This window comes from Aptenodytes patagonicus, chromosome 15, assembly GCF_965638725.1.
Source record: "Aptenodytes patagonicus chromosome 15, bAptPat1.pri.cur, whole genome shotgun sequence".
Taxonomy (NCBI): domain Eukaryota; kingdom Metazoa; phylum Chordata; class Aves; order Sphenisciformes; family Spheniscidae; genus Aptenodytes; species Aptenodytes patagonicus.
In genome coordinates this window covers 9,946,024-9,971,385 of record NC_134963.1, presented here as the reverse complement: position 1 = coordinate 9,971,385, position 25,362 = coordinate 9,946,024, and the positions used below count along the sequence as shown (strand labels likewise).

The 25,362-nt window shown below is 43.0% G+C and overlaps 1 protein-coding gene across 3 annotated transcripts in view; it reads left to right on the top strand.

Annotated features, from left to right (window-relative positions):
- TTC28 (tetratricopeptide repeat domain 28) overlaps positions 1–25,362 on the top strand; it is a 183,341-nt gene that overhangs the window by 33,664 nt on the left and 124,315 nt on the right. Inside the window, exon 1 of one of the 3 annotated variants that reach the window (XM_076352752.1) lies at positions 20,355–20,441. The exons of the other annotated variants lie outside the window; for them this stretch is intronic. Within the exon in view, the coding sequence (XP_076208867.1) occupies positions 20,415–20,441 (27 nt within the window). The 5' untranslated portion in view covers positions 20,355–20,414. Of the gene's footprint in view, positions 1–20,354; positions 20,442–25,362 lie in introns of those variants that run through there. 3 annotated transcript variants of the gene reach the window in all.

Sequence of the window (25,362 nt, the reverse complement as noted above, 5' to 3'; positions counted from 1 at the left end):
AGTATATCGGGGTGTAGAAAGGCTCTAATGTAGGGAGATGCTAAATAGACTTGGACTGTTCAGCTCAGAAAAAAGGCAACTGGGATAATCTGAAAAAGGTCTATAAACTCATCAATGTGTAGAGAATAAAAATAAGAAATGATTATTTAGAGTTTTTCATAATACAAGAAGAATAGGGCACCTAATGAAATGATTAAGCAATAGGTTAAAACAAATTAAATCTAATTCTACCATAGCATTCTAGGTATTTTTCTGATAACCTATTCAAAGTCAGAGACTGGAGGACAGCTAGTTAGAGGAAGCAGGCAGTGAGGGTTCAAAGTCAGGATAGTTCAAGTACCAAATGAAAGAAAATGTCTCTTTCAATTACCCGCATGTGATAAAGGATGTAATGGCTGAATCTCAGTGCTGTAATTAGCTTTCAGGTTGCATGTGTGGAAAATACGGTCTTTTTTCCACACACAACTTAATTGCATGGTGGGATATGCTAACACGGGATGTTGTAGAAGCCTGCCAAAGTATTTGGGTTCCCCTATTAATTAGATAAATTCATAGATGAGAAGACTATTGAAGAGCATGATACATAATTGTCCAAGTGTATCTTAGGAAGTCTCAAAAATACGAGGTTGCCAGGAGCTGGATGAGTGTGTTGCAAGGGGTGGCTTTATACTTGCCTTTATTCATAGGCATCTTCAAGTCACCACTATCAGAGATAAGCTACTGAGATGGATAGACTTCGGTCTAGCACTGCAGCAGTTCTTGAGTTCAGGGCTTTCCACATCACAGGTGAGTATGTAAGTCATGGACCTTTGATCTTGGCATATGTCTGCCTTTCTTTAAAAGGTTTTGAAAGATTTAGTTATGACTGAACGCAAACATTTTTCAGAGAATAGAGTTATTTTTCTTCTGATTTGCCCTACGAGGTAAAACCTATTTTAAGTGCGCTAGAGAGCTTCCTTGCTGCTGAGACAATGATAAGTAATGAGTATCACACAAGATGAGCCATTGATCTCATCTCCAGAGAACAATGAATCTGTACTGCATCACCTACTATTACCCATAGCAAAGAAAAACAGAGGTTTTTTGGGGAAATACAGATTTTTCCAGTTTTCAGGTTGTTAAAGAGTTAAAAACCCACTGTGAATAAAAGGAAAAAGGCATGTTCTGTTCAGAGGAGTTGCGGCCTTGTGCAAAGAGAAAATGTTTACAGGCAGGATAAAATATAAGCAATTTAGGAATGATTTGAAAACTGTTTTCAAGTAGATGGGAAGTAGAATGGGTGTGAGTAGGAGAGAACACAGCACAACAGATGAAGCATTAAATAAGGTTTTGCAAGGGGAAAACCTTTTGGGTTGGAAGTTAGCCCTTTTTCCCCATGGGGATTCTGAGGCTCTGTTTTGGTGGTCTGTACAGTAGAGACTGAGCTTTGGCAAGCTGAAGAGTGCATGATGTCATTGGATGCATAACATATGCACGGAAAGCTAGTAAATGCTGTTCACACTGCAGTGCACTGCCAGATGTGTGTGCTGGAATGCACTTTGAGAAATGGAAAAAACATCTTTATAAAGATACTAAGAAATGATATAAGAATGTCGTGTACTGAGCCTGATCTCAGCCACAGTGTCTGCCGAGTACAAATACGCTCTGTGGGGTTTCTCACTCCTAAACCCCAGGTTTCTGCCCTCAGGAGCAGTCCGTATAGAAGGCCTTATTCAGCATTTTTCTGTTGTTCAGAGGTGAGCTCTGAGAAGCTCCTATTTTATCCAGAAAACATACCTAGAGCTTCTTAGTATGAATTATTTGCAGCAGATGAGAATCAAAGGAATCCATTCACTTCAGTTTCCACTTCTCTTTTACTTGCTATTATGAATGGTCACGCCACCATTACAGCAGAGGCTTCTGGTGCCAGCCACTGTTCTCTTTACTGATGCACAGCACTCTCTACAGATTAACGTGCTTCCAGGGATTTGAATCTCTTACTCAACAGTGTTTCGCATGCAATAAAACCAAAGGTGGGTTTACGTTTTTCTGTACTTCAGGGTGAAAATACAATTTCGTTCTAAATTTTGAGGTCAACTAAGAATATTTGTATTCAGTACAGTATATTTTACCTGGTCATCGGTATACAGAGTGTTAAATTTAGCTTTGCTTCTCCTTCCTTTTGCACAGGCTCTGAGAGATTAAAGGGAGGAGGGGAGCTGCTGGAAGGCAGCAACAGGAGAACGCCTACAGAAAGTCAGGAATTCCTTATCCAAATGGGACAGCATTTCAAGCTTGAGAGATTTTTTCTGTTATGTCTATTTGTGCTATTTTTTATGTTTACTGATGATTTTTCCTGCTAAAAGGATTATTGCTAACGAATGGTATTGTAATCTTGCTGGTCTGTATACAAGACTACAAACAAGTCTCCTATAATAGTTACACAGATAAATTGCCATTCTGGAATCTTTGGAACTGTGCCGTTTTTTAAAAGTCTGTTTAAGATGTACTCTGATCATTGCCTCAGAGGAATATGAAATCTGTGACTTGCTGGGAGATTCATATTTTCTACTCGTTGAGTAGAAATCGTTCTTCTGCTGAGTTTTGAGACCATGCACCACAAAAGGGATCTGCTTCCTTCTGTTCGGGATGCCTGAGCATTTCTGCCTTGCAAATGATAACTAGCGGCAGACAGAGAGACCATGTCAGCAGTATGCGTTGGTGCTTCTCAAGCTCGATAACTAAGGAGGCAAACTATGTTCTGTGCTATTTTAATAAGGAAGAGCACAGTCCTGTAAATACCACTGTGCTTGGATAGACGTGATAAATGCTCCCAGACTTCAGACTCCAAGGCATAAACTTTTAACAGGTGGCATCAGAAAGGAGTTTTCTTCCTCATACACAAGGTACACGATTTGCTATATTCTTCATTCTGTAGAAGGAAGATCTCCAAGAGGTATGTTTCCAGACTGATCGGACTGATTTTGTCTGTTATGTCAGAAGGATCAAGACCAAGCAAACTAAATGACTGATTTAATAGGCCAGGCTATCAGGTTTAGGGAACAACTTGTCTAACCTGGTATGTGGTTCCTGTAGCAGCTCAGTTCAGTCCAGCAACAAGAACTCTTTTTTTTTTTTTTTTTTTAAATTGAGGCTGCAATGATTTGGAATAAACCATTGTAAAACTGTTTTAGTTTTAGGACTTTAAAGTTAATGCTTGTTAGGTCTAAGCCTTTACACAGGCTAATTAGAAGGGATTTTTTAACCAGAAGGATAATAGTAAGCTTCCCTTAAGTGTAAATATGAGCTTATTGGCAGCACTTTACCTAAATTATGATACTTGCAGAACGGCGATCCGGTAGCGATGTGGCAAACTGACAGTCAGTCCATTCCTGAAAGCCTGCTACATTGTCATGTAGAACAGAGTAAAAGTCTGTGACCAGGCAGAGAGAATATATCAAACTAACTTGTCTCTCACATTCAATACCTGCTGTCAGAGCTATTGCATATCAGGTTAAAGAGACTTGCCACAATCTTTTTTCCATATCTAATTCCTTCATTACATTTTCAGTTCTAATTGCATTTTCTGTGCTGCTTCTGGATTATCAGTAACTTTCTGGTGAAGTGCTCGGAAATGAGTGCAATAGGAGGGGAACAGCAAAGCTGCCTTACAACCGGAATAAAATGTTATTATGATCATCCTATCCGAGGTAGAATCTATGTAGTAAAAGCCTAAAATGGTTTGTTTTGCAGCCATGCTGCATTCATACACAGGATTGGTTAACTTTTGGTTGTAATTCTCACCTCTCTTTCAGATTGCAGTTGCTCTGCAGTTGGTTCTGCCATTGAGTATCAAGGTTTAATTGGTTTACATTAGCAGAATTTTTGATGCTAAACTGCTAATCAACTGATTTACACATGGCCAGAAAAGAATTTTTTTCAGAAGTGACCAAGAAGGTCATTATATTATTTTTATTCCTTTATTCTTTTCTCATTTGCTCATACTGACTGTGTTCAGCAATTGTTTGAACTGGATAAAACCTTGGTTTCTGTGCATACTAATGCTTAAGTCATACAAGCCTCGAACTGCCAGTCATTAAAACAGTTACTTCTGTCTAACTGTATGATTATGTGACTTAAAGAAAGGAAACAGTAAAGAATTTTACCATTAATATGCTTGCTCAAAGCTGACTCTGGAGAGGAAATATGACCATGTTTTCCCCACTGATATGCTGTCTTCAAAAGGAAAAAAATTCTTTGCCTTGAGTTAGTTGTAATTTTATGAAGTCCAGGAGCATAAACCAGCTCTTTTTTAATGGCCAGACTTATTTTAAAGGTCAGTCTGTAAACTTAGCGAATATAACAAATTATTGATCCCTTCAAGTCTAATGACTGAGCTTTACTTGTAATGGCACGGTTTGAAAAGACCACTTCCAACTACTGAACTGCATTACAATGTGCTTTGTATTATGGTACGAGCTCAGTGTGATTTGTTTTAACATAAAGATTAAAAAAAAAAGAAGTTTCAGGTTGGTTGGATGTCTGAGGGGATTGGTAATGAATTATATAGATTTAGACTCACAGGTCACTGGTTTGAAACAGTGTAAGTTTGTGAAAAATTGCTTGTTGCTTGGTGGAATGGAGGTGCTGGTCTGTTCAGATAGCATTTGCATGAGAGAAACTACATCTTTAATCGGCATTAAGCAGTTCTGGCTGATAGTCAAAGCAGAGGTCGTACATGAAATGGCTTGTGGAGCCTGGGTGTTGAATTCTGCTGTGGACGCAGGAAGTAGTCCTTATTCTGAGGATTTTAGACATGTCGGTGATGATGTTATGGGGAAGCATACAACGTTACTCACTCTTTTCTGTCTGCTCTGTGCATGTGCAAAGAGCCTCTGTTTCAGGGGTATCCACTGATAATTTCACTTTTTTAAATGGCAAAATCTGTGCTGGAGAAAAAGGAGGGTAAAGTGGGTGCAGGTGACTCTTCAGACTGAGTTTGTGCTTTTGGGTCTGCTGTGGGATCAGCCCTTGTAACAGATCACCCCTTGTAATAAATCTTTAGTAAGAAAAGAGGCTAATGGCCAAAATAGGTTATGGAGTAAACTTCTGTTTACATAATCTTTTAATTGGATGGTTTAATTTTTTTCTTTAAAAAGTATTTAAAATTAATCTTTTATCATCAGTAACCACTTACGTAGATGCAGATTGAATATTTTTGTATTTCTGATTCTTGCAAATAGCTCACCCCTCACCTTTCCTGTCAGGCTTGATGAAAATTGCTGCATGGTTGGCTCCTTCTGTTTCTCCATGTAGAAAAATTTTAGTACCTCTCTAAGCCTTACGTTCTTTCAGTATTGGATGCTTGAACACATAAAGTTAAATGAAGCAGCTATGTTCTTCTGTATTTTTAGGCTGGAGCCATGGCTGGAGCCAACAGCTGTCCTAGTTATTCTTAAATACTCTCACAACTTTATGCTGAAAAATGTCATTGCAAGTCAGGTTCTGAATAAGTGTTTTGTGACGTAGTAGTGTGCCGGCCTCTCCGTTGTAGAACAAAGCTGACCAAGACTTGCCTTGGTCACTGTCAGGTTCTTAAGTTCTCATTTTGATGAGCTCTCCTAAGCTTACTGTCCAAAGTAGTGAAGCTAAATAAAACTGTATCAGAAACTCTTCATCATGGTGGTGAAGTGTACTAGACTACATCTACGTCTACTCCTCTGATAGAGATACCCCCTTTTTGAAAGAATAGGCTCTATGAGGGTTGAGGGTGTGCTGCACCCCATAGGCACGTCTGCGCACTGTGGAGAGATTGTGAAAAGATCTGGGCTGACAGTAGTGTCAGCAATGAGGACAATGTAAGTTAAACCTCCATCTGGATATGCTTCTCCAACAGCATGTTTGACTAGGTGATTGTTGTAGGTCCCTTCCAACTGGAACTATTCTATTCTATTCTAAGAATCTTAGCTATAGCTCCTCAGAGAGTCCAAATTGTCCCTGCTCCAATGATTTCAGTGATGCTGTATAGTTTTACAGCACCTCAAGGTTGTTTCCCACTTTTAAAATGGTTATCTCCGACAGAGCAATAAGTTATTCTTCATATTAACTGTAGCCTAAAGGAAGAAATGCTCTTTGAACACCTTTCTGAAGAAGATTTATCCAATTTTTTTTGAGAGTTCATTGGCTGTGTATTTGTAGACACTTTGTCATTGTTCAGAAGTTCAGTTTATTCCTTTCTTCCGTTCTCTCAATGCTGTAACAGTGAAAAGGGCTGCTGTATAGCTTCAGCGTACTGTGGTTTGGGGAAAAGATGATACTGCATATGGATGAATTGTGTCACATCTCTTATTCATACAGTCCCAACTGAATATGTGAACAGACGCAAATGAAATTCCTGTTCCACATTTTACAAGAAAGTTCAGCAGTAGAACTGTCTATCATTGTAAATCAATAAGAGGAGACTCCTTAGGGAGTTATAAATGCTGCTTCTGACTGTTACAGGATCTTCTGTGGAGTATCTCAGGGCTCAGGAGTAGGATAGCTGGTGTAACATACCTACATTTCCACTGTGTAGAAGAGAAACTTTGAATAGACAAAACAGATCTTCTATAATACAATAGTTTTATTGTGTAGCCCTTTCAGAGGAAACTAAAAAAGAATTTTAAATTAAACCTCGCATTTCTTGAAATTTAGAAAGTATGTTCTGTGTCCTGGAAAGCAGGACGAATTTAACATGTGGAGTATGTCACAAAACTCTGTAACTTCCTCTCCCCGTTTCCTCTTCCAAAGAAACCTGTGAGCTCCAGAACAGGTATTTGTTAAAGCAGTTTGTGTTTTTTCTTTTTTGATAAGTACTGTAGATTTCTGATAGACAGACTCTTAAGGAAGAATCACCATCACTTAGCACCACTTGACTTTGCTTCTTGGGGCTCTTGGCAAAAAATTCATCTCGCTATACAGCTAGTTGCATTCCTTATATGAAATTAATTAACACAGTTTGTCTTTCTCCCCACCTCTATTTTTGTGACTAGTCTCTTTAAATTATCCCTTTACTGTCCTTCCTAGCTTTTCATACTTCATAAACTTTTTTAAAGCTTCCTCTGTTCTGAAATGCTGATAAGTGAACACAATATTTTTCTGTTTTGTAGTGTTGCTTCTTTTTGTATAATTACCTATGTCTTGCTTAGTAACATGCCGAGATTCAATATTCGGGATTACATGCTGGCAGTTTGACTCATTTAATTTATTTTATCTTTCAGTTTCTTCATGTCATTTTCAGGTGTGTCTGGAGTGCACCTCTTTGGGAGCAGTGTCTGTGTGAGAATGTGATTTCAAACCGTAACTGAAAGTTTTCACATTTAGAATGCTACTAAGGCTTGGGAAGTTGTTCTGATTCTTGTAGTATATTGATGGATCTGTTTCCACAGTGCTGGTGTTTCTTTAAAGGTACCACAGCTGTCTACTTTCCTTCTTGGTGTTATTTCATATTCAGACACAGAATTCCTCCATTTCAACACAAACCTTTCTTTGAAATCATTGCCTCTTCCAGCAAATGATCATCTCAGACCTTTGGTCCAAGCAGCACCGTACTGGGAAGAGTAAGATTGTTTTCAATCTCACTACTGTCTGGGTGTAAGAAAATTTAAATTGCAACTGCATTCCTTGGAAAATGTTTAAGGTGTACTACGAGGAGCAGGCAAAGGAGGCTCATCTGGATCTTGGGGAATAAAAGCAGTATTTTGGTGTTTATGAATTGGCACTTACCTGGTAACACCTGGTAAGTGTACCTAGGAAAAGGTTTAATTTATATAGCCTTCTCCACTAAATTACTGGAAGTCTGCCATTCTGGGATAGTAAGAGCTTCTTTGAGACTGCTGTGCCCACTGGAGATTCCATTCTGGCTCCTGAGTAATAATCGGAGCACTGTGGGATAACAATACGTGTATATATATATGTACATACACACAAAAAAAGCGCAGTGCTTCATCCTGGAAAACAACCTGAATACTTTCAGGCATTGAGAATGCTCTGAGCGGAAGGCTGGAAGTTTAATAAATTTGTTTAATATTTTCTGAGTATTTTGCTAAAAACGCAGAGCACTTTTAGAAATATCACTGTGCTGCCATGATTCTCACTGTAGATTTTGAGACCCTGTTGACCAGGTAAGTGGAGCACCACAGGAGCTCTGCAGGCCTGTACATAATTAACTGCTGCCAGAATGTTTCTTACAAACAGTTGCTTGAATGCTGTTTTGAGCAGTGTAATTTAAATAGAACTGCAACTCAGATGATCCAAGTATAAACCTGTGCTTGGAACAACACATTCCATGTGAACATGTTTTGTACAGGTGCACTGAGTTTGTTCTATAACAATGGCACTATCCTGTTAAATTTAACAAGCCATAAACCTGATTTCTTTTTCCAGTGATCAGAAGATAATCATGTTCTGTAAAATTCCTATACATTGCACAAGAATTCTCCTGCAGAGTTGAACAGTAGATTCAGAACAATTAGGTGCCTGCAGTACTCTGGAATAAATCGGCAGCAGTGACGAAGGTGTGTGCCCAAAATCAGGTCTAATCAAGCTTTTCTTGAGGGTTAGACACCTCTAGGGTAGGACAAGAGACCCTAAAGTTTAAACAACTCCCCTCCCCCCAAGAACCCCAAAACCAAGACTCAAAGCCCCAAAAGTCCTAATGGCTCTCTCTTTCTGACACATTACAGAAGCATGTCCCTTTTGTTGATGATCTGTGATCTATTGGGTACCATCCACTTCTGTGCAACAATCATGGAAACAATAAACAGACTATTTCTAATAATTTTGAATCCTTTGTTGCAGTCATCAAATTAAGCGATGTTTCTGTTTTTCCCTTTTGGTATTAAAAAAATTATAGATAATTATGTAGCATTTACGTACTGCCTATATAGTTAGCAATTACTGTTTGTCTTGTGGGTCATGTGTGCTTAGTATGGTACCTGGTCACTATTTCATTACTTAGATGCTAAGAGCATGCTTTTACCTACCTGGTTCAATTGTGTTGTGAACACCTTATAAAGCTTGCTCCAAGAGAAGAAAGGTTAGGTTGCGTGTATCAGAGAAATACAAAACAGACTAAACTGGATTTTGAAAACTGTGCGTGTTCTTTGAGTAGTCTTGCTGACATCTTACAAAAGGCACCGGTGCAAAGCACATCTTATTGATGTTGCTTATGAGTTTATTGGAAATATCAGTGCTCAAAGTGATCCAGAAAATGGGGTTTACCCAGATAATGGAATGCAGATCCAATCTGTGAATGCATTCACAGTGTTTTCTGGAGAAGAAGTAATGGATCAGCTGACGTTCTTCTGAATAACTGATTTTCTCTGTGTTCATTATTGGTGCTGCTGATGGTGTATGGATGGCTCTTCTGCAACGTGCAGCAGTGCCTGAAGCAGACACATTCTTGTTATTTTTAAGGTGCATTTTATTGCTGGGTGCTGCTGTTTGTTAATTTTTTGTTTGATTAGAAGTAGCAGGGGTGACCTACTGAGGTTTTCTAGCACTTTAAAAATCTTTCTTGCAAATTTTTTTGAAGCGCTCTTAACACTTGCTAGTTTTGGTAATATATAAATACCTGAAGGGAGGGTGCAAAGAGGACGGAGCCAGGCTCTTTTCAGTGGTGCCCAGGGACGGGACCAGAGGCAATGGGCACAAACTGAAACACAGGAGGTTCCATCTGAACATCAGGAAACACTTTTTCACTGTGAAGTGTGACTGAGCACTGGGACAGGTTGCCCAGGGTGGTGGTGGAGTCTCCCTCCCCAGAGACAGTCAAAAGCCGCCCAGACACAATCCTGGCAGCCGGCTCGGGGTGGCCCTGCTTGAGCAGGGGGTTGGACGAAGTGACCTTCAGAGGTCCCTTCCCACCTCAACCGTCCTAGGATTCTGTGGTTTATTGCCTACAGCCAAACTGCAACCTCCAAGGTTCCCACAAAATGATCCAAGCGCTAAAGGAAAGTATCCTTTTCTGTTTTAGCCATGTCTGTTTTCATTCTTAAATTTGTTTTTTTCAGTAAACGGTAATAATTTAAGCTGCTGGTGGTTAAAAGGCAGGTCCTGCAGAATGGCTGGAGTTGCTTGGCAACGAGCAGGAGCAGGGAGGGAGGCGAGGAAGAAAGAGCAGCTTCCAAATATATGAACAACAGCATCCCCTCTGGAATCACTGGCATGTGAAATGGGAGAGTTTCCTCAAAGATTTACAGCATTTGGGAAGATTTCTTGGGGACATGAGGGAATATTGTGAATATTGGAACATGGAATGAAATTGTGGTTGCCTTTGAATTCTGCTACTTACAGTCAAAAACATTTATTTCTAAATTCCCCATTCATGAGGTCCCCTTCCCCTCTCCGACTGACAGTACTCTCTGTGTATTCCCTGATCTAATCCTTGTTCATGGCTCCACAGCATTGCTGCCAGTTCTTTGGAGTCCATCAGCGCTGCTGTTTAATTGGGTCGACGAGGTGTTGCGGAGTGCCATGAAGCATGGGTGCAAGAACAGATACCCACATGCGCATGAGCACACACAGACATGCACACAGACACGCACGCAAGCACACACGCCCACGCATGTCCTCTTTTCCCTCCCTCTCCAATGTGTTGCTCCCTTTCGTGTGTGTGTGCTCTTTCTCTCCCGCTCTTTACTCCTCCTCCTGCCCCCCTGCCCTGCAGCCCCTTTGTTTCTTGCAGGAGAAGAAAAAGAACTTCCCTGCAAGTTGAACCTGCTTCCTTTGGGGTTTTTATTGAGTTGTTTAAACTTGTACAGTAGGAAAGGTCCCATGGAACTGAACTATGTAGGGACAGGACACTTCTGCCTTTTCCAGTGAGGGAAATCCCCTGCTGCCTGTGTCTGCTTTGGAATAGCAATGCAGATTTGACCAGAAGCCTCACTTCTGTGTGAGGTCAAGCTGTATTTGTCAAGTTTTTTGATCAAATTAGCAGTGTCACTAAAACAACTCATTTCCTTGACAGCTGGTTCTTACTGCCAGTCTCCTCCTCGCAGGTGTTTATTTGTTCTTTTCTGTGCTAAAAGCCACTTGCCAGTCCTTTTAGCGTAACCAGCTAGAAGTAGACCTATGTAACTTGCGGGTGTTGGGGAAAAAAGAGAAAAGGTATACAGCGAGAGGTATACAGGAACCTCAGTTTTAAGGGCAGAAAGACAAAAGCTCTTAAAGCTGGGTAGCACTTTTCACCTGCAATTTGATCCGATTACCCATGTATCCATAGCATTAGAACATGTGCACTCAGGAAATGTGGGGAAGAAGAACCTAAACTGATTACAAGTCTCAGGGCATCCTAGTAAATGACATGAGGTGAGAAAGTCCAAAGGGTCATGGAAAACCAGTTGTTTTTACTACAATGAATAGTGACAGACATTTCCATCAGTTTATTTTCTCAGGATAAAGATGAGCAAGGAAAAAGATGGAGTGAGATGATCCTGCTGGGATGAATGTACAGTCTGGGCTGCCTGGATTTTCTTCTTGCTTAGAAAGAATCTAAGTGCTACAACCGGCCATGAAATTTCCTCCTTTGATATTAACTGCTTGGCTGGAGTTACAGCAATGACTTAGTGTCACTCCACTTCTGCTATGGGCATGCATAGGGCCATCCTGTACTAGTTATAATCAATTCATGTCTAGTATGCCCAGATAATACTACTTTCCTTCCCTTAATGTCTCTTCTTAGCTTTCTGTGTAGTATTGTGGATTCTTTGGAAAAAGTACTATTCTTAAAGATTTGGAAGGTGCCTGTTGCCCAGTTAGTTCTACCCCTAGTAAACAATAACTAATACGCCCTGAAAAATAAGGCACGGTTTCAGTGCTCTGAGGTAGAAGGACGTTTCCCCCCTCAACCTCAAGCTACGTTCCTTTAGAATCTGCAGAAATATTCTTGCAGAGGAGGTGACTGAACCTGCCCTTTGGAGGATGCCGGTCCCTCTGTGTGCAACAAGTGGCTCCACTGTGGCATGTGCGGATCCCCCCATTGTCACCGGCCTTGCAGGGGGGGCAGATCAGTTGCCTGATTGTCCTAGTGTGATGAATGTGTTAGCTAGTTGCAGATGATTTATTTGGCTCTTTGAATTTCTTACTTGTGACAGCAGATGGTGATGGAAGTCAGCAAGGGAAGACTGGGAGAAGACCCTTCTCCAGGAGAGGACAGATAGCAAAAAGGATACTTTTTGGTAAATCTTTGCCTCCCAAGTATTACTTTGACCCACATCTTGACTGAATTACACTTGTCTCCATAGCAGCAGTAATTGTGCTTCCTACGGAAAAGGGGAGGGGGAAGTCATAATAAGAAGCAGGTCCCAAACATGATGTTTTCTGCTCAGAATCATGTAATGAAAGAGCTGAAGCTTCTTAAGCCAGTAACAGTCACAATCAACAGTTCGAAAGCAAAAAAACTTCCTTGGTAAAACATAGTTAAAATTTAGGATATATTTCCTATCCAATAAACTACAGAAATACACGTTTTGCCATAAGACCATCACATAAATATTTCAAAGGCACAGCATTACATTTAAATAATGCTTCTCTTGATGAAGACAGTCACTAGCCATAAAATTTCTATTTGTGACTGAAACTTTCATCCTTAGGCTTCTTGATCTGGAAGTTCCCCATCTCTGTCTTGCAGGGTGCAGTACATAATTAGCTTTTCCCTTGCCAATAAAGAAGGATTTGGCCCCCCATATTGATTTCTGAATATTTTAGAATATTGACTTACGTGTGTGCCCATGCAGAAACAGAGTGCCATCTCCATGTGAGTTTAATTACTTCTTCCCCGTGTTTAGTCGCTGTTTGTCCCTGCTGCAGATGAGTTTGAATGGTTATTCTGTTAATATTAGACTCACCCTTGTGTGGACAGAATTCTTTCTAGTTCCTTATGTGGAGACCTGGAAATTATTTGTGTGTTCTACAGGCACCTTACTTGTTAAAATGTTGGACATGGAGTGTACTGGGTTTGGCTGGGATGGAGTTGATTTTCTTCACAGCAGACCATACGGTGCTTTGTTTTAGATTTGTGACCAAAACAGTGTTGATAACACACAAATGTTTTAGCTATTGCTGAACTGTGCCTACACAGCATCAAGGCCTTCTCCGTTTCTCACTCTGTGATAGTGCACCTTTTCTATCTGATATGTATAGATAGAATAGAACAGAATAGGATAGAACAGAATAGAATAGGATGAGTACTTAGATGTGCATGCATAAATACTTACAGTCACAATCAAGGTGCCAACAGAGACTCTCTTGCTATGCTGTGAAAGGAAAGATGATGAAACGGGGCAGCATGCTGTTCTCTCTCTCTTTTTTTTTTCTTTTCTTCTACAAGGCATGGAGTAGGGCTCTCATTTGGAATAACAAAGGGTGGCATAGAGAACAATGCAGTGTTTCACCGTTTATTTCCCAAAGGGTGTGAAATGGATGGAGTTTTATCACAAGACTTGGCCCATTAATTAAAAGAGAACTGCCTAATTTTAGGGCAAAAGCCCCAAATGAGGTAGAAAATATGGACATGCATTTGCATGACCTCCAAAATTAGTGTTTTTTGGTGAGTTTATTTTCCATACACATTCCTGGCTTACCCGTCTCTGCACTGTAGGCAACTCTTTGGTGGGAATACTTGCTGCCTCCTATGTTTCTGCTTGTCAATGATATGTTACAGAACCATAGAATCATAGAATGCTCTGAGTTGGAAGGGACCTTTGAAGGTCATCTAGTCCAACCCCCCCTGGTATTAGGCAAATACCACTCCAAGCTAGATCTGCTTTCTGAAGAAAATATTTACAAATGAGCGCCTGGAAGCCAGGGTGATGAATCACAAGGAGAGAAACATGCAATGCACTGTCCTGTGTTCCCTGTGACCACCATGGGAGAGGTATCTGTGCCAGAGTCCATTCCCTAAGTCCTAGCTCAGGTATCAGTACTTGAAAGGGGACTCTGTATCACAACAAGATTAGCCCTAATCTTGTATTAACCTATTCGATCATTTCATGGTACCATTGAATAATTTGTAATTAGTAACAGGCACCTACAGCCCTCAGATAATTTGGCCTGTGTGACCACCTCCCTCCCTTGCCCCTCCAGCTTCATGAACCCAGTTGCCAGTAAGGCTTTTTCCTTATCTTCAGTTCATTTCAGTTCTGCATCTCTTTCTTTGAACTAAAGCATGCTACAACTCTCTAATTAGTGTTAAGCAACCAGTTTCTCTCAGCTGCTTCTCCTGTCAGAAGTGGTATTTTCCAGACAAGTATAGCCTAATTTTTTCAAAGCTCTCTCCTTGGTTTTTCAGCCTGGATTATACCCCTGTGAAAAGAGCTTTTTCTGCTTGACTAAACAAAGTATTTTCTGAAGTCATTTTCAGTATTTTGAAGAGAGTCAGCTGCTGAGATGTGAACCCCAGGTAACCTAATGATAAAAATAATCCGTGCTACTGCTATACAGCATAGAACAATCAGTCTTTATTATCAAGAGAACAGGGCAAAATGCAACAGGAACAAAAGGTAGATGGACCAGAAGACCAGCATAATATGCAAAAACTTTGTAGGACCTTGAATTGTTTTCCTAGCCTACTGTATTCTTGCCCTTTACTGTGCACTCTCTCTGATGCATGTACTATGATAATGCTAAGTGACCCCAGCACCTTTCGTTGAACTTCATACTTCTCTCTTCCTATATAAGAAAGGAATGGTAAATCGTGTGCCCAAAGCACCTTTAGTGCAGAGGTTGGAAGTCAATTTTGATTGTAAGTTGCACGAGAACTTGCCATAAATTAACATCTAGAGATGAGTTAGCATCTGCTGATTTCTGGTAATCTAGAGAAGTGAGATTCTTTTCAGAACTCCAGTACACCAATTACTACACTTCAAGGGAGTTCCCTTCTCCCAGGTTAGGAGAATTTTCTGAAATATTTTCTCCCTTTTGTAGTCCACACTTGCCTAGCAGCTGCAGTAGCTCAGATCAAGTGTGCTGTATCTGATCTTTAAAGAATTGCAAGGTGCCCTATTTGTGTTCAGCATGCTAGTTTGAGGCAGACAAAGCGATAAACACAGAATCATTGTAATGAATTGAAAGCTGCTTTAATAAATTCAGAAATAAAAGCATTTGATTTTATTATGCTTCATGAATTTGCCAAGGGACTTGGCTATTAGAAGCCATGATCTACATCCCTCTTGCTGTGTTGGTGTATTGCTAACTGTTAAAATGCTGGCATCTTCCAGACTACGAGTCCAATGAGTTCACAGGAAAGTGATCGTAAGATCAAGTTGTTACTCTAAATCTTTATGTACCTGCTGAATACTGTCCAATTTAGCTGCTTGCTAAACTGTAGAATGACACAATAAACTGAATTCTCATACACTTTGGATAGCTTAACTTGCAGTCTGATCACCAAGCCATCTCCAACAGGACTTTTTTCTACTTGCAGTATATGTGATTGCTTCTAGGTGATGCAATGGTTGAGTAGAGGGAATTTCAAGGTGTAACAAAGGTGTTAGAACTTAGAAGTTATTAAAAATGAAGGGTTATGTAAGAAAGGAGATAGTACATCAAATAATTCTAGGTTCTTGCCAAAGATTAATTTGAAAAAGACACTTTTTTTCATCAAGTTGTAAGATTGAGATCTAATATCAGATACGTCTTACTAACACAGCTTTCTTCTATGTTAGCCAGTATCTTTAGGAAAAAAGGATCAGGTATTTGGCACAATATACTGGACTGTCAGATCCACAGTCTGAATTTTAAAAATACCAGTAAATCAGGGAAAGGCTAAAAAAAAAAAGGTATTGGTGTAGCCAGTCATTTTGCTGGATGGCTTTGTGCCAACCAGCCAAGATGCTGACCTTTATTCACTCATAAATATTGGAAGGAATAAAATACATTTATTCCTTATTGATGTATGCTTGGAAGAGAAAACTCTGTTCCCTGGGAGCTCCCATCACAGTCTCCAGAAGTCTAGACCATGCGCTCAGAATGGATTCGTAATACTGTTTCCTACGGAGAAGAGGGATCAGTAACCTGTGACAGGCTCTATGAATGGGGCGTAATCCTGCATGGGAAATGACGGCACATGGCTCTCCAGACACAAGCAGTATTTTGAGCCAGGGATGCTGGGGAGGGGAGCCGATTGTTACTTTTCAGCCATTTCACCTTTAATGAACTGAGAGGCATTTAACTTTGATGGACCAACATTACGTTCTACTTCATATTCGTGTTATTACACAACTTGTCCACTGATTCAGACTGAACTTTACAAAGCACTAGCACTTGGATTTTCTTGGCTTTGCTGATTACTTGAGAAAATGAATCTGTTCGCTTTGAAACGGACATGAGGATTGCCTTCTCAAGATGGAGGAGATGGAAGCTGCCAGCATGAGAGGATGGTTTCAGCATTTTCTGGCAACTGAATCACTACATACCAAGTGCCTTCCAATCTGCGAAAAGAAACTGGGACCTTAAAACCAAAACCAAAAATCATACTGCATTTTCTTTAATCTTAAATTCAGATAACTCTCTGAAAGAGTGAATAACATTTGCCATTTCTTTCAGATGCCAGGCACTTATACTGCCTTTATTCTGGATCTTTTCTATGGCTTTGAAAATAGGGCCAACATTATTTCTTTTTTCAACAGCAGAAAAAAAAAGAAGTTTAAATATAGCAGAAATGCCAATCACTGGAGTAGAATTAAGATTAGGAGTGAACCAGCTCACTCCCTTTTGTGACAGGTGTATAGGCACAGCTCCTGCTTTGCTTCCCATTAATGATCTTTACTCAGGAAGAATTTCAAAAACCTCCTGTTGATCATGTCAAAACAACACATTTTGCAATCTGTCTGCAAATTAAACTAAGCTTCTTTCTGACAGCATCAACGGTAAATGGCATTGTCTGATTCTGAGCATTTATTTTCTTTACTCGAGTACCGACTGCCATTTACAGAACTCTTCAGAATTGTCAATGCTGGTTTTTAAACCTATGGAAATCAATGAGTTTCAGGGCACTCTGGCTCTACTCTTAGTATAACAGAAGGGCATAGCTCCATGATACGCTAGCTCTGATGAGTAAAACCAGGTGGAGTTCCTCTTCTGCACTGCCACACCTGTTCTTTTCTGTCTCTACTGCTTTTCAAAGCTTTATTTTTCACTTGCATCTTCTTGGCGATTTAATGTATAGCGTGCCGCCTACAAGTACCGTCAGTAATCCAGATGAAGGTGTGTGAACAGAAACACAGAACTGAGAGCAGGTTTTTCAGGGTAGCGCAGGACAAGATGGGAACTACTTAAGGTGGCTTTGCAACTGAGGCTGATATGTTCTGGAACTGTCACCTGAGCTTTGTCTTCGTTCCAGAATACGTGCAGTCATTGTGGAAGGGATGCAGCCTCTGACCACAGAGGCTCCAAGTTGAAACACCCCGTATGAGTTAGCTGCTCTTGCCTCCGTGTGATCTGAGGCACACTGTCCTTCAGGACTAAGGCACTGCAACGAAAAGAAGCTGACTGTTGTATTTCCAAGGGACCTAGCAGTGAATACTTGTTGATCTATGTTTTGATACTATGTTTTGCCATTAAATGTATCGTTTACCTCTGAGATGCTGCACTGTTGGTCATTCATCATAGCAAGGAAAACTATGACTCTGCACCACTTCAATAATATAAAACCCAGTGCAATTGTGTTGTGTTCATGTATTAAGGATTTTTAACTCTCCTGAGACTCTCTTCATTTGTTAGAGAATTGTCTCAGAACAGTACCAAGAGCTCAGGCTAAAGCTTTGCAATTTTAGCATAATCTGCTCCTCAGAGATGGCCAGAATGCTTAAGCTGCCCAGCTTTACCTTCTACCTGCAGCATTGTTATCAGTGAGAAAAGCACAGCGGAGCAAATACACCATCCACAATATAAAGCTGAAACCATACAGATATTCCAGTAATAAAACTTCTGGTTGAATTTCTTGAACAATCAAATGAGAGAGAAGATCCTGCATCTCTCCGAGGTTCTGCCTTGTGTCTTCTGTCCTTCACGAGAAGCACAGTGTGCACTTACTGCATTTCTCCTGTGACCTCCATGCTGCCATCTCAGGCCAGCTGGAGGCACTGACTGACTGAGAACCTGGAGGAGGGTCAGCCTGTTAGATCAGAGACAAGTCACACTTGACCCACTGAAGCAAAGGAACGGGACAGTGACATGGACCTTCTTCTCTGTGATCCTCTCCCAGGAACGAATCGCTCCCTTTTTTTTGCAGGTCTTGGCCGCTTTCTTGGAAGAATGCTGCTGAGAGAGTAAAACATTGGGTTGCAGATTTCAGCACGTGGGATTTTTTTGGTGACCCACTTCAATAGTAGTTTCTACAAGAAGTTTATTCTGCTTCATTTACTGGGGAAAGAAAAGACAGAGCAGATTTCTCTTTGACTAGAGAAAAATTTACATTTCACTAAAATAAATAATGCTATTATCAGGGAGAAAAGCCAGAGTTTCTTAGAATCAAATCAGATCTCGCATCCTACAGCAGGATGTTGGTAAGAATGCACTTTATGGACCACGTTTTGAATCCTGCATCTTTTTTATCCAGATAAAACAAAGCTCAGTATTGAGAAATTGTCTGGATTGTTTTCAATCTAACAAGTTTTACAGGTCCTGTACAACAGCAGTATACTGTAACAGTGTGTGTGGGAGTTCAAGAACTTAGTTCCTCCATTTGATGGATATAAAAGATTTATTAAGAGTTTTGCTTCAGGCCCCTGTGAATTCTGCACAGGTGCTGTGATTGGTATGTCTCCTTTGGTTTTCTTCTGCTATAACAATCCAAATGCTTCAGTGACATGGAGGGAAAGTTGTGGTTTCCCTCAATGCATGTGAGACAATCCAGGATGAGCAGAAGAAACAGATGCATTGAATAGGAAATTACATGGGAAAATCCAGTTTCATCCTTGTTTGTTTATCCCTTTCCCCTGGATGTGGGCTCGAAGAACAGAACAGGCTGTTCTCCCCAAAATATCCTCTGCTGTCTGCTCTGTAGATCGTATTTTATACCGTGTTGCAAACACCGCGACACAGGGTGACTTTGTCATTGCTTTGTCTGTTCAGGTTTAACACACGGTGGGATTTCTAGCTTTTCCGTTGATTATCTCAGCCTTTCAAGTGTTACCTCAAAGTACTTCCAAGGACCAAAACACTCTTTCCTCTGGTGAACCCCGAGCTTTTTCATTTTGGAGCATCATGAGTAAACCACATTCTGGACTGCTTTAAACCACCGCCTGGGGTTCTACTCTGGGAAGAAAATGTACCCGTGAGGGAGAACAGCGTTATTTTGCTTCTTTTACCTGTATGATACTGGTATGCAGAAGGGTTCGACATCGCACGGGTGCCGCTCATGGAAGAAGCCGAATCTCTTGAGCTAGGTTTTGTTTGCAATTTTTGTTTGTGGCACACAAACAAAAGAGTAGAAGCCCACTGGCTTTGCTGACTAATCCAGCGTTCTGCATTTTAACTCTTCTTTAGAATGTGAAGGCGTACGTGAGCCCACGCTATCAAACCCGAGGCCACAAGCGCACGACATACTGCACGCCCTCTCGGTCTGTTTGAAGCTGGCCGCGCTAGAGCACGGCGGCACCAACCCCTCCGTCCCGCGCCTCTGTTTTTCTAAATTCTGCCAGTTCGCACCTCTGCGGCCCCGCCGCCCCCCGCATCCCACCCGAGCCGGGTCGCAGCCGCGGAGGGGAGGCGCAGCCACGCGCAGGCTACGGGACCCCGCCGGACGGGCCGCGGTGGTGCCCGCGAGGGCGGCGGCGGGGAGAGGCCTTCGCCCCCGGCTGGGCCCCGGCGCTCCCGGCTGGCGGCGGAGCGGGCGCGAAAGGGGGGCGGCACCGACGCCTTTGCGCGCCGCGGCCGCCTGCTGGCCCGGAGGCCCGCGCGCGTCTCGGCCTGCGGCGGCCTCGGCTGCCGGGCCCGGGGCGGGGCGCGCGGGCGGAGGGCGGGGCGGGGGCGGCGGCAGGACCCGGGGGCTCCCGGCGGCGCGGCGGGCTCTGCCGGCGCCCGCGCCCCTCTCTGCCTCCGTGCGCGGCGGAGCGGCGGGCGGCGCCGGGTCTCGCCGCACACTCGGCGCGGGGCGGCCGCGCACCATGTGCCCGGGAGCTGCGGCTCCCCGCGGGCCGCGGGCGTGAGGCGGTGCTGGCGCTGGCGGGGCGCGGCGGAGCGCAGCGCAGCGGCGGAGCTGGCCGCCGCCGGCTGAGGAGAGCCCCGCTCCTATGGCCCGCGCGGCGGGGCCGGCTCCTCTCCCGCGGGCGCGGCGGGGCGCGGCGCGGGCCTCGCGGCGGGACCGGGCAGCATGACTGTGGGCTGCGGCCCCGCTGCGCTCGCCGCCAGCACCCAAGCGCGACCTTGATGCTCCGCGTCCCCGCTCTACAAATATGATGAAATGGCAGCCCCGGAAGAAGGTGGGTGATGAGGCGGGGCAGGGCTCGCGGCCGGCTCCCCCGGGGCGGGCTGCCCCGGCAGCCGCGGGCGGAGCGGCGGGGCCGGACCCCGTCCCGGTCCCTGTCCCGGGGCCGGCCGGGCCGCGCTCCCCCGTCCCTCCCGCCGCGGCGGGTGCCCCTCCCGGACCGTGGCGGGGGGCGTCGCGAACTTTTCCTTCCCCTCCGGCGGTTGTCGCGCCCCGCCCCGCCCGGGACGCCGAGGGGAAGCGGCGGCCGTCCGCGGGGCGCGGCGCCCGGGCCGGGCCGGCTTCGCCGAGGGGCCCGAGCCGGGCCGCGGGGCCGCCGTCCCTCCGCTCGGCCCCGGCGCCCCTCGCGGGGCCCGGGCGGCGGCGGGCAGTCAGTCTGGCTTTCGGGCCGTTTCCTAATATGGCTGCTCGGCTGGAGGAGCGGCGCTTACAGAGCTCGGTCCGCGGCGGTGTCGGCGGTACGTGGCGTGCCTGGAGAGGGGAGGCCGCCCTTTGTCGGACGCTGCCTGGCTTGTGTCCGGCGGCATCCTCAGCTTGCCTGCGCGGCGGGGCGCTTGCTGCGGGCTGCGCCGGGGCGCGATGTCCGTGCGGTGACTCCAGTGGTTCGACGCCGGGCAGGACGTTCTTCTTCCAACGCGCTTGGCAGTGCTTTTTATTGACATTCTTTTAAAGGAAAATCCAGCAAACTGAATGTGCTGTGCCGCCCCTCCTCAGCAGTGACCCCTTGCTCCTGGCAGCTGTGGGCTATTATACTTTTTATCCCCCCCTTTTTTTTTTCTTTTGAAAAAACGTGCTTGAACCAGCAGGGCTCCTTCTTTCTTTGTAGCATGATGTGTGATACTGTGTTTTACATCAGGGAAGAAATAGAAATCATATGTGAAATGCATGAGAGCGTGTCTCGCTTTGAGTGCTAGACATTGAAATAAATGGTGCTTCAGAACGTCCTGATTAGAGTGTGTATACCCACCGCATCTCTGGGTAATCTGTCAGGCTTTGTGTCACAGATACCTCACCTCTTTTCAGCTGTTCTGAAGCTGTTCCTTTAATTTTTTCAAGCAGGCAATTGCTTCTAGTGAGCGGAGTTCTTATTCCAAATCTTTGTGTCTTCAGCAGGATAAACAGATGAAGGGCAAGCTCAGTGGGAGCGTCTGTGCATTTTTCAAGCCCCTTTGTGCCTCCTTTCAAACTGATTTTAAGATGTCTACAAGCTGTAGATTTTTAAATGTCTGTTTTTACTATTTTCAACTGAATGTGCAGTCACTCCTGTGGTTATGGCTATGGAAACCCCTCCAGGCCATGGCTACAGCAGTATCGACTGAACCACTGAAATATTATTCTTGGCTGCTGGCTGGACTCCTCAGCTCTGGAAGATTCCGTTTCGAGTGTCAGGATTCACTCTGCAGTATTGGCTCACCCATTTATGCTTAAATCACGATGTCAGATGGTTATTTTTTTCCTCTGCGTTATCGTCTGTGTCCAGATTGAGTTGATTTTGGGCAACCAAATTTGATTGCATAGAGGGCACAGAGGATAGCTGAATTTGTCTGAACTGTCAAGCATTTATTAGTCTGAGCAAAAAATAATTCCTACTCCTGCTATGATGTGATGGAAACTATGTTCATGTTGGAATAGGTTCTGTTTTCAACTGTAGTACCAGTAAAATCTCAGCAGAGGTTATTTTGTCAGTGTTGCCAGCATACTCACGTGAGCGTAGCCAGCATTTCTGCTGGTCTGGCCTCAGTGCCTTTGTAGTGTTGCAGTCATGTGCTTTACAGAGCAGTTTCAAGAAAATGACTCATGCAAACTGCTCGAGAAGGCACTGCTGCTCCATTTCTTAATAGGACACAAAATGAGAAAGACAGAAAATGAGAAAGACAGTATAGTAGCTAGCATTCCTGTAGCCCTTGGTCCTTTAGTCCTGTAGCTGTTGGTCATTTCTGAAAGTGACTTCTGAGAAGTGATTGCCTGCCTCTTCCCTCTTAAAATATCCAAATGTAAGAGCTGTCAGTACAAAAGCTGAACATGTGTGCTGCTGTACTGAATTAGGAGTCTTGCCTGATTTGTTAGATTTGTACTCATGTTCTTTTGCTTTACCTACCTTTTTTTTTAATTAAATGTTTAAGGTGTTTTATTCATTGAGGGATTTTTGCTTTCACAACTGTTAAACTGTGCAGCGTAGGATTGCAGTTTTAGTCCTGTGTTTAAACCTGGGAGTAAGCTCCTTTGGTGATGCTAAGATACAATTATTGCCTGTAGTGTGTAAGGCATTATCTTGCTTTCAGCTAATGAAAAAAAGAGTTTGCATGTGACTGAAATATTTTTTTTCTGTTGTAAACCACGTATATTTTTCTAAGCTTAGAAAATTACTAGATTTTTCCACAGGCACCAGAACTAATAAAGCCTCTCTGCCTGTGGACTTCTGCGACTTGCCTCTGACTCCATTTCCCTTCAGGTTCCCCCTGCATCTCTCTCTAGCAGGTGGCTGGTTCAGAGCAAGGTTCACGTTGGTGGCCTGGGTGGCCACTGCCACTGGAATATGTTTTTCTGGCAAATGGTCAGTGGGCCCAAAAGCTGTCAGAGCTGGGGTGGGCGGACAGGTGGACTGCCAGTGCATTGTGTAAGCCTGTTTTCTGGGGAAGCCAGGCTAAAATTCAAGCGTAAGATGTCCAGTGCGTTAGCGTGAGCACAACTGCACTGACAAACTCTCAGGAGGCTAGTAATTAAATTATACGTGTTGTGGATACAGATATGGCTGATGCGTTATGTTGATTATGTTCTTTGAGAAGCATAAAATTAGCCATGTTAATACGTTGAGTGGCTCAGGCTGCAGGGATTACATCTTTCTTGCCAGTCTGTCCCTTATCACAACTTCTTTTTGAAGCTTCCTTTGACTTCAGGATATGGTTTGCTGGAAGGATGAGTGTGCCATGTGTACCGTCCTAGGGATGCCAGCTCAGTCGGCTCCCTGGCGAATGAAACAGTCTGCACTGTGGTGCTTTTTGCTGGATCTCATCGCCTCGGGCTGCTCCGACCTGTCATCGACTAGGATTTGCTGCAGCCTCTTGGCTGAGGAAAGAAGAGAATGGCTTGGATGGTGGTGTGTTCTTATTTGCTAATGCAGATTCTTTTATCTGTGAATAATAATAAAAAAACCCCTATATACTTGTGATCGCATAATGGGATACTGGAGTTCAGGTGAGAGAGCACTCCTTTTAAAATTATTAAAGCCAGCAAGTTGAAAAAAGCAGCGTGTCAAGTTTATTGAGTGTAACTTGTTTGTTACGCAGGAGCAGCGTGGTAAATTTTGCATGCTTAAGAAGCCTGATAACAGAAACTGTTTTAGATACTAAAAAAAATTGCATCTAGGAGTCATTTGCTCCTCAGTTTTGATGACTAAATGCTGGACAAAACCTGAAATCACTGTGTCAGGTGCAGATTTCATGAAGGCCTCAATAAATCATTAATAACAATACAGTGATGAACTGCCATATCCCTTTGTTACTGACATGCAAGTTATGTATATTTACCAAGAGCATTTCAGTAAGAGTATTCATTCATATATACTAATTCCTCTATAAACAAATAGCTTTTTCAGTTTTCCTGCAGTACAGAAAAAAATATGCTCTTAGTAAATTCATGCAAATCTCATTGTATTTCTGCCACAACTTATTCTCTTAGACTTCAAAAAAACAATACAGAGCTCAGAATCTATAGTATTATGATATGTCTAAGTGCTCCATTAGGATTTTAAATACGTGCTCAAGAATGTAACAGTGCATTTCATGTTGGTCACTGTCGTTTTTAAAAAGCATGACAGTAGGATCCAAAAGCTCAGACTTTTTTTGTTTTGTTTTGTTTGGGGTTTTTTTGTTTGTTTCCTTTTAGTCTGTGACTGTGCGCCACAATTCATGGCTCCATCTGTCCATGCTGCTACTTAATCTGGGCATACGCATCCACTTCTGCATGGATGGAGAGGAACTGTTTACTCCCTGTGCTGTTTAGAGTTGAAGTGGAGTCTGAATACAAGTTGTTTGGGTTCATGAGACAGTCTCTATTAATTTCATTAGAAACAATGGAATATCTTTTCGCAACCTTATTCTTGTCAGTAATGGCGCTTGCGTGGCCTATTTTGCAGAAGCACTGTTGAGAAAATATGGTGAATGCAATCTGTATTGTATCGCTTGTAAAATGTCATGGGTTTGTAGAGTTCTTTTCCATAGGGAACAGAATGGGCTGATTCCCGGACGGGCTGCGTGTGTAAAAGTAACCTTTTCCCTCTATATTGCGTGGTGAAATGAGTTGTGCTACAGAACAGAAAAGAAGGACTGTGAAATACTAGCAAGACAGTGATAACTTCTGCAAAGGAGCATGAGCTTAGTTGACCCTTAGGTTCCTTTCTCTACATATTAGTAGGTCATGGGCAATAGCGGGATCGGTTTCATCAGGATTTACCGATGTGGCAAGTGCTCTGATTTTCCAGGCTGGAAAATCAAACCTGTTTTGCAGAATTCTGCTCATACTAGGTGAAAACAAGCAGATTTATTTATTTATTTATTTATTACCCCACCCCCCCCTTTTTTTTTCTTCTCCTCCTTCCCCACCCCTGCTTCTTCCCCCCAGTTTTATAACTGGCAGTTATCAGAGGGCACTTAAACATAAGCATTCACAGTAAGCTTTCCTATCTCATGTTTCTTAAGAGGCTTTAAAAATCTAAATCTACCCTCTTATATGCTTAAATAAACAAAAATGGATATTATTCCTGACCTGTTAAATATTGTAGATCTTTTCCATTTAAGGCTATACAGTACTTGGCTCTGGAATGATGTTATGCCTGAATTTATAGCAATCTGAGCTGATAATCCATCTTTCCGCAGAGTGATAGAGCTCTGTCCTGCTTTCCTCTAACAGCGACCTGG